Source organism: Adelges cooleyi, unplaced genomic scaffold, assembly GCF_023614345.1.
Source record: "Adelges cooleyi isolate 19-005CV unplaced genomic scaffold, UGA_ACOO_1.1 ACOO_flye_CR_arks_rails_tigmint_CR_PRNA_9, whole genome shotgun sequence".
Classification (NCBI taxonomy): domain Eukaryota; kingdom Metazoa; phylum Arthropoda; class Insecta; order Hemiptera; family Adelgidae; genus Adelges; species Adelges cooleyi.
Window position 1 is genome coordinate 14,639,305 of NW_026096579.1, and position 9,842 is coordinate 14,649,146.

Here is a 9,842-nt window from a genome sequence, read left to right on the forward strand (position 1 = left end):
TAGGATATACATATAGACCGTTTTACCACTAAAATTACTAATTGAATAGTAAACCTATCTATTCTTGTCGAGGCTTCTTATAACAATGCTCTCTCGGTAGTTGGATATAATATTTTCACAGTAGCAATGAAAATGAGTGTACGCAAAAATTCAGTCCCACAGCAGCTGTTCTAATTGAATTGAATATATATATATATATAACAACAACGTGTACTTTCCGTTAACGGCGGTGGTGTTTATCGTCGGATTCGACGTACTACCTGTATGTTGTATAATAACAATATAGCTGTTGTTGTGTGCGTGTAATGTGGTATATACATAATTGTAGGTCCGCGCACATTGGGTCTGTGTAAACTGCATTATCTATAAATTATTATTATTATTGCCGTCTATTGTTGTCAACCGGCGTTTTTAAACTATCGGTCTTGACACAATCCGACGGTTTCGACTACTTTCCCTTTCTTTACCGTTTTGTTGTTTTCACTGCTAAATAAAATACACACACACGGTATGTTTTGTGATTGATATGTCCCCGTTTCTCTCTCTTACTGGGAAAGGTCACGGTCGTCGTTTGACCCCATTCCGCCGAGGAAAAAAAAAAGAAAAAGGAACTCGACCGTTTACACGTCGCAAAGACGTGTAACGCACAACCCATTTGATTTATTTTATTGGAAACTGGCGGCAATGATGATGGTGGTGGCGGTGGTGTGAAATAACTGGTGCGGGTATTCGGTCCGTCCACACGTTATGAATGGCATCACACGTGCTTCTTCACCCGCCGTTGTTTCGCCTACCCCTCGTCCCGTCGCCCTTATCATCTGTCGTCTTTGAGTATTTCCGTGCGTGTGTACGCGTTTTATATGTACAATATATGTATATATATGCGTTGGTTGTAGAATACCGTGCTCCTCCTCTCCCTCGCTGCTGTCCCGTTGGAAAGGTCCTAACCCTCCGCTTCTATCCGACAACTTTGTGTTGTTGTCCTCCCCCCCCCCCCGCGCCATTACCCTCTGCCCTCCTATCATATCTTTTCCAATTACCGCAATATAGAATGAATACCTTTTATGTATGTATATACAGAGTACACGCAAACCGTGTGTTTCTCTCCGCTCCCTTTCTCTCTCTGTCCGTCTTCCTCGTTTCGTCTCTTTCGATCGTATTTTTTCTCGGCCAGACGGTCTTCCCCGAGACCTGCACATGTTTTATTGACCTCTCTTTCTCTCTCACTCTTTGCCACCGTCTGTCTCGTTCCGCACCCCGACCTCCGCGTTGATCCTTTTGCATCTTTTTACCGTCTAAAAAAGACCTGTTGATTCCGTTTGTGCGTTTGTCTGTATGCTTATTGTAACATCGTGCGTGTACGTGTCGTGTATCGGTATGGATAACCCAGTCAATGTATTGTTTTGTTTTTCTGCTTTAGGATTTAACGAGTCAGAACAGCAACGACAGCAATTGTGGTGGCGGTGGCACGGGCAACGGTGGCACGCCACTGCGGCCGTCGCCGTCGCCGACGGGATCCACGGGTTCGCGGTCCATGTCGCCCGCTGTTACGGCGTCGGGCGGACAAACGCAGCAGCAGCAGCAACAACAAAACATTCCAATGCCACCCAGGCCTCCGAGTAGCCAGCCACAACAACAGCCTCAGTCGGACCAGGGACAAGCTGGGCAGGGCAACAACAACAGGATGAGCCATTCGCCGATGGGCCCGCAACAAGGGTATCAACAGCAGCCTTCCCCTCAATCCCAGGGTAGCATGCCGCCTCATATGGCGTCGCCGGGAGGTCCGTACAAAATGCCCGCACCCAGCCCTTATGGCCCTCCGCCTCCAGCCACTTCGCACGGTGGATATCCGGCGCAACAACCGCCCCCGCTGATGGGATCTTATCCGCAACAACCTCCCGGTAAGTACACGCAATAGTTGAAAATCAACAAATTCCTCGCAGCTTTTTTGAAGATATATGTTCGAATTATTTTGACGCCTGCTGTTTTTCTTTTTAAGGTAATTATGGTGCGAGACCGGGTTTACCTTATCAAGGCTACCCGCCAACTAATAGTAGCGGCCCGCAACAACAGTACTCTCCTAGAACCATGTCGATACACCATGGATCACCACATCAATTCCCGCCTTATCAGGTAACTAGTATTTCGTAAAATTGGTCGTCTTTTGGATGTTAACAATTTTAGGAACCGTTTATTTTTTATTTACTACTAATACATTGATTATTTGGATGTTTTAAAAAAAATACGCTTACTTTTTTTTTTTAATTGTTACGTTATTGTCTCATAAGTTTGTCGTGTGACTTGTTCGCTTCTCGTAACCTTTGACCTTTACCGCTCTTTGTGACACATTAAATGTGCTTTGCAGGGATGGCCTAGCAATTGTCCGCCACAAGTACCACCACCTCCATTAAACAATAGTCACCACAGCGGTCCTGTTCAGCCACTTACACCAACCAAAGTACCTCCTCCATCATCCTCCCCTCAACAACAACAACAACTGCAGCAACAACAACAACTACAACAACAACAACAACAACAACAACAACAGCAGCAACAACAACAACAACAACCACCACAACAACAACAATCACATCCACACCAACCTCCATCAATGCAACACCCTTCTCCTGCACAATCACCATTACATCATCACCATCCTCATCACCCACTCCCAGGACCACATATGCATCCACATGCCCATCAAATGCATCCGATGCAACAGAGTCCTTCTTCTGGACCGCCACCGCCTGTCTCACCTGGTCCCAGACCGCACACACCACCTCATCCACACTACCTCAAACAGCACTTACAGGTGAACACATAAACACAAAATGCTTTAATTACTTTAAAGGATGCTTTTTTTTTATAAATATACATACAATGTTTTTTCTTTATAAAATTGTTATTAAAAATTTTTTTTTTTTTTCATTAATATTAGCAACAACATAAAATGCCTGGAGGTTACCAGAGCTCAGGCCCAGTGCCACCTAGTCCAGGTCCAGGCAACTATTGCAATTCAATGTCTCCTCATAGCATGGGTCCACCGGCACCAGTTCAATCTAATGCTGGCGCCCCAATGGCACCACCAAATGTTTCAATGATGTCTGTTGATCACGAAGGATCCCAACAACAAAACCTTAGTGGAGTCGTCACTTCAGTTATTACGACCGGTCCTGATGGTACTGCTATCGATGATGCGAGTCAACAATCGACCTTATCAAATGCTTCAGCTGGTAAGTTTGTCTATTTATTATTCGTATTGTCAGTTTATTAATTTAAATATATCTCGTTATCAAATATATATTCAGCTTCCGGAGATGATTCCAATTGTACAACACCTAAAAGAAAAGAAAATATGAGTGGTAATATGATGTATCAACAAGGAATGGGAGGAGTAATGGGACCCCCTTGTTCGCCAGCTCATGATGAGTATTCTAATCCAGAACCAATGGCTCCAGCTTGGTCTAGAGGACCTCCGCCCCATAATCCAGTATTTAACAGCCATATGGCTCCGACCGAACACATATACCGACCAAAGGTGACTACTATTATTTTACAACAGTTCATATTATATGAAAGATTTTATAGATATTAAGAGAAATTTGTTTTTAAACTGAATATAATTTTTTAACTTTTAGAAGCATGACAGTTTGAGTAAACTGTATGAAATGGATGAAAATCCAGAGCGGCGAATTTGGTTGGATAAATTATTGCAATTCATGGACGAAAGAGGAACGCCAATCTCTACGTGTCCAACTATCTCCAAAAACCCCCTTGACTTATTCCGCTTGTACATATACGTTAAAGAGCGGGGGGGTTTCATGGAGGTATGCAAGGTGCAGTCACAAGTTATTATTATTTTTATAACATTTGGCCACTATGCTTCACTTCTAAATATGTGTTAGTTTCACATACTTAAATCAAACAATTTGTATGTTAGGTAACAAAAAATAAAATTTGGAAAGACGTTGCCGGTCTTTTGGGTATTGGTGCTTCATCCAGTGCTGCGTACACACTACGAAAGCATTATACAAAAAACTTATTGCCGTATGAATGCCATTTCGATCGCGGGGGTATAGATCCTGTGCCTATTATTAACCAGATTGAATCTTCTACCAAAAAGAAAAGTTCGAAGGCCACGTCCGTGCCCTCTCCAGGTTAGTTAGCACTTTGTTCAACACGCTCGTGTTGACCAAATTTGAATTTATTGAATAATTACCATTAGGTTCTGCAGGATCTAACTCTCAAGACTCTTTGCCGTCGGCTCCAAATGCTCAAGGATCTGGTCACGTTGACGGCTATCCAGGCTACGGCGGTGGTTACGGTGGTCCACAAGATTACAATTCCCCTCAAAGGCCTCCACATCCTCCTCATGGTATGTACTGAAGAAACGCTTAGATATATATTTGTTGTCCAGATCATCTGGAGCCAATCGTAATGAGCGAACCGGCTCAAAATGTGAATTGGATGGTTATAAAAAGTCAAACAATTAGTCTAGTATATACAACATTAAAAATGGGTTTTTAACGCATTATTTTTATTTCAATATTATATGGATTATTAAGAATAATGTAAAGTCTTTTTTTGTTAAAAATATACAGGAGGAGAACTTGTTAGGATAGTATTCTTTTCTTAATAACAATTATTTTATTACTATTTATATTTTTATTATTATCCCTAAAGATATCCATTTTACTAAATTAAATTTAAACGAGTAATTGGAAACTAATATGCTGTAATTGATTAAGTAGCAGGGCTAGTTTCCTACCAAATTTTAGCATTTTATCATGCCAGTCACATGTGATTTCTGGTTATGAGTTAATGAAATATACTAACCAAAACATTTTAGAAAACAAATGTTCAGTCTTGTGTAAAAGAGTGTATACATACAGTGTTAATAAATATTAAACTATCTATAAGTTGCTAGCTTTTGTTCGGCCTATTTCAACGCTGTAATAAGCTTTCTTACGTTTTATGGTTTTAAAAACTTTTCAGTTGCGTTTGTTTAAAAAAAAAACTGAATTGATAAACCTATTATTTATATTAAAAGTATTATATTTGACATTTTCTGAAAAAATTTAAATTAAAAATAGGTTTATTTATCAAGTACCCACGTCACAGTATTTATAACATTTTGTTCAAAGCAATCAGTTACTGATAACTGATAAGATAATTGGAAATATGGGAATACAGTGATAGTAATGTTATTTCAGTCACATGTGTAGACCCATAACAGTTAACATGTTGTGTTCGTTTGTTCAATAGTTTTATTTTATTAGTTATAGTTATTATTGTTTTTTAAAATTATTAGTAGTATTATTATTATTATATTTCCAAATTTTATGATGTGATATATTATTATATTATAATTTTTATTTTAAATCCAAAGTTGTTTCTTTACAAAAAAAAATTTCATTTTACGCTTAAAACGAGTAATGCTGAATCATGCGTTACAATCATTATTATTACTGTCGTCAACTGACATATTCTGATACATTAGGAATGCAAGGAAGTTACCAGGGACCCGGTGGATACAACCAATACCCTAGCAGCAACGATCAATACGGCCAACACTATCCACCAGCTAGCGCTCCTGTTAGTTACCCAACTGGACCAGTTAGGCCGTCAATATATCCGCCTTATTCTAATGAAGCCGATAGGTATGTCTTTTACATGGTTATTTATATGATTTTTATTCATTAAAAAAAAATTCTAATTTTTCAGGAATTATGGAGGGTCTGTTCCTCCACAAGGACCTCCAAACGTTCCCCCGCAAGGTCCGGGTAATGGCCCAGACCCATATAGTCGTGGTCCAGTCCCGTCCGGCTACCAACAACCCCCTAGATTCCCAGGTCCGCCTCTTCCGAATTCTACACCGACTACAGCTAATCAGACGCAAGGAGTGTCGGTGTCCACTCCTGGCGGATTTCCACCCACTGGACAACCACCTCAATCTGATTATTATCGACAAGAACCACCTGCGGTAAGGATTTATCCTACAATTTGAGTTAATCCACACAATAATACAATATGATTTTCATTTTTACTGATTATTTTCGTACAGAGTCCAGGATACTCACCTACTAGCGCGCCGCCGGGTGCCTACCCTGGAAAAGGTATGCCGCCACCACAGCCACGTCGGCATCCTGATTTTGCTAAAGATCAAGCTGGGCCACCACAACCTGCTGGTTATCCTGGTTATGGCCCACAACAAAGGCCGATGTATCCAGGTCCCAGCCCTGGTCCAGGGCCCGGTCCAGGTCCTGGTAAATAATTATTTTTTTAAGATAATATTTGTATTCATTTATTTTTTAATGAGTATTTCAAATGAGGCTTACCATATAAGTATTACCAAAGAGCCGTGAAGCTATACGTTTAAATTTATTTGTTTGTTTTAGGGTGGTCAGGTACACCTAATGCCGCCAACCAATACCCTAGACCAGGATATCCACCTGGATCGCAGCCACCACAAAATTGGTCTCAGGGTCCACCTCGGTCTATGCCACCATCACATCTAGGACAACCTCCACAATGGGATCAACATAGATATCCGTCTCAAGGACAGCCACCCTATGGAGCACAACAAGTATGGGATTTTTCTTTTTTATCTAATCTAACTTATTCTATCAGAGACGGTAATTGAATTTTGTTTGTATTTTTGTGTTTATTAGAACCATTGGGGTTCTATGCCTCAGTCACCAATGAGAATGCCTAGACATGGTTACCGTCCAGATGGAAGTAAACCGTATGGACCTCATGGTCCAATGGCACCTCCTTCTCATATTAAAGTAAGAACTCATTGATTATTACTTTTATACATATCAGTGGCGACCAAATTATATCAGCTTATACTTTCTATTGTTATAACCACTGCATATTGGCATATCTCGGAGTAATGTTCTGCAGCATATAACACAAAGAGTTTAATTATTGTGTATTTATATCTATTTCATTGGTACTCAACATCTATAATTTAAAAATATACATATTGTTCTTCACAATTTATGTAATGTTTTCTTCACATAAGCACATAGACACTGATACTTATTATTATTATTATAATTAATTTTGACTAATATTATTAATATTATTTTTTATTTAGCCTGGAATGTCTGGTCAGCCGATGTTTCAAGGAAGCGGTTTATTAAAACGTGATGTGATTTTTCCACCAGAAAGTGTGGAATCCGTGACGCCTATCCTTTACAAACGTCGTCGTATTACTCGTCAAGACATTACCCCAGTAGACGGATGGCGTTTAATGATGTCATTACGCTCTGGTCTTTTGGCCGAATCTACATGGGCATTAGATGTGCTCAATATTTTGTTATTTGACGACTCGTCCATTCCCTATTTTGGCCTTTCTCATATGCCTGGCTTATTAGACATATTGTTAGAGCATTTTCGACAGTCGCTAATCAACATGCTGGAAACTGACGTAAAGTCTTATTGTTGGTATGAAAAATCAAAAGTTGTAGAAGATATACCGGAAATCGGTATTGTCGACAATATCAATGCATCTGAAAAAGCATATTTCCCAGATCCATCAATACCATCACAACGGCCGATAAAAAGTTCAGCTATCGTAGATGGCTCTAAAGAATTATTCATCAAAAATGGAAAAAGGCCTTGGGATGTTGTCGACAATTATGATATGGGCTACAACATTGCAGAAACGGATACCAGTTTTCTGGTGCCATGTTTTCGGTCAGAATTTGGACTCGTACCCTTTGTTAAGTTATTGAAAAGCAATAAAGTCAAAGTGGAGGATGTTGTACAAGACAACAAAACATTGGTGAAAAAAGAAGACGAAGAGTTGGACAATAAAGAGTCTGTACGGAATGGTATTGATAATGTAGTAAATAATAAAAATATAAAAATTTGTGACCCAATGGGTGTGTTACAACGCAAGAGTATATCAGAATATGAAGATGAGAGTTATTCCAAAGACGAGTCGAGTCTTTCGCTGATATCGGATAGTCAAGATACAATCGGCAAAAGGTGTGTGTGCATATCAAATATATTGCGGAACTTATCTTTTGTGCCTGGCAACGAATTGGAATTCTCCAAAAGCGGTCCGTATTTAGGTCTTGTAGGCAAACTTTTATTAACCCATCACGAACACCCTCTACGATCATCGAAAACCAGAAATTACGACAAAGCAGATGACGATACAGAATTATTGTTTAACTGTACTACGACAACGGATGCCGATACAATTGAACCGGGCAACGATCCTAAATGGTGGTGGGATTATTTAGATGTTGTCCGAGAAAACTTGCTAGTTTCTCTGGCCAATATTGCTGGTTATGTTGATTTAAGTACATTTAATGAAGACGTGTCACGACCCATTTTGGATGGTCTTTTACATTGGGCCATTTGCCCTGCGGCGGCAGGTCAAGATCCGTTCCCTACCGCACCGCTGTCTCCCCAACGGTTGGCCCTAGAATGTTTGTGCAAACTGTGTGTGACCGACAGCAATGTCGACTTGGTCATAGCCACACCTCCATACTCGCGTTTGGAAAAACTAGCCAACGTACTCACTAGGTTGTTGTGCCGCACGGAAGAACAAGTAAGTCGACGAATAAACGAATATTCAAATACCTGATATAACTAACTCGATGATTTCTTAATTTTTTTATAGGTGTTAAGGGAATTTGCTGTCAACCTATTACATTATTTAGCTGCCGCCGACAGTAGTATGGCTCGTACAATAGCTCTACAAAGTCCTTGTGTATCACTTTTGGTAGCATTTATTGAACAGACCGAGCAAAACGCACTGAGCGTTGTAAATACACACGGACTAAACGCTCTTCGTGACAACCCAGATTCAATGGGGACCAGTCTGGACATGCTGAGGAGAGCGGCACGTATTCTGTTGCTACTGTCCAGGCATCCAGACAACAGACCATTATTCCTCCAACAAGAACAGAGGCTGCTGTCCTTAGTTATGAGTCAAATACTCGACCAGCAAGTGGCGGCACTCATATCCCGCGTTCTATTCCAGTGTTCCAGAAATACACCGTCTCCTTTTACCCAGTAGTAAAGACAAGTCCCGTAACAATAACACTAACAATAATATTCTTCCAAATTTCTTCTTTTAATTTTCGTTTAACAGCTTAAAAATAATATTTCGAATTACAGAAAGATAGCTTAGACTATTTTAAACAAGTTTTTCCCTGGAAACTTTTTTGTAATTTTTATGATCAGTTGACAAAACAAAAATATATATTAAAAAAAAAAAAATTTAAATCCTTAGACAAATCAAACAAAGAGACTGACCGTGTGATTGTTTTTAGTATTTTTCAAGCTAATCAATAATATGTTAATTCCTTTATTATTGAGGTTTTGTTAATATTTATATTATAGCTTATACATAGTTAACATTTTTCGCATTAAATATTGTGTAAATAATAAAAACAATTTTTTTTTTTATATGTATAAATGTCCCAAATAATTTTGTGGGGGTTATTATAAATTAGTCAAAACTGATACTTAAAAAATTGTAACATTGATTTTTATTTATTATTATATATATATATATTTTTTTTTTTTTGTAATATTTAAAAAAATATTTTATACTTTGTACTATGTATATAATGTGTAATATTAATAATAATGATAATAATGTTGTAAGTGCGTTATTTTTTTATTTTTCTCGACCTGAAAAATGTTAAGTTGCCTCAAATGAATTGTAAAGTAGACTACTAATATTAATGTGTCTTATACATTTTATTAAAATTATTATATTATACATACATTTTTATATATATATGCATATACATATATATATTTTTTTTTACAAAAGGAAATATTTCTGTTTTATTTAGATTTGATATTTATAT

The 9,842-nt window shown here is 38.6% G+C and overlaps 1 protein-coding gene across 5 annotated transcripts in view; it reads left to right on the top strand.

The window, feature by feature from the left end:
• The window catches only part of LOC126847239 (trithorax group protein osa-like), a 29,021-nt gene extending 19,535 nt beyond the window's left edge, over window positions 1-9,486 (top strand). The window contains exons 4-18 of one of the 5 annotated variants that reach the window (XM_050587399.1): window positions 1,421-1,901; window positions 2,000-2,133; window positions 2,366-2,812; window positions 2,939-3,233; window positions 3,309-3,538; window positions 3,639-3,848; window positions 3,941-4,157; window positions 4,226-4,375; window positions 5,501-5,660; window positions 5,725-5,983; window positions 6,065-6,266; window positions 6,399-6,586; window positions 6,672-6,788; window positions 7,103-8,569; window positions 8,642-9,486. In XM_050587399.1, coding sequence (XP_050443356.1) covers window positions 1,421-1,901; window positions 2,000-2,133; window positions 2,366-2,812; window positions 2,939-3,233; window positions 3,309-3,538; window positions 3,639-3,848; window positions 3,941-4,157; window positions 4,226-4,375; window positions 5,501-5,660; window positions 5,725-5,983; window positions 6,065-6,266; window positions 6,399-6,586; window positions 6,672-6,788; window positions 7,103-8,569; window positions 8,642-9,040 — 4,956 coding nt within the window. In that variant the 3' untranslated portion in view covers window positions 9,041-9,486. The remainder of the gene's footprint in view (window positions 1-1,420; window positions 1,902-1,999; window positions 2,134-2,365; window positions 2,813-2,938; window positions 3,234-3,308; window positions 3,539-3,638; window positions 3,849-3,940; window positions 4,158-4,225; window positions 4,376-5,500; window positions 5,661-5,724; window positions 5,984-6,064; window positions 6,267-6,398; window positions 6,587-6,671; window positions 6,789-7,102; window positions 8,570-8,641) is intronic. The other 4 variants (XM_050587401.1, XM_050587402.1, XM_050587400.1 and 1 more) reach the window with 4 other exon arrangements.
• Window positions 9,487-9,842: the final 356 nt, after the last annotated feature.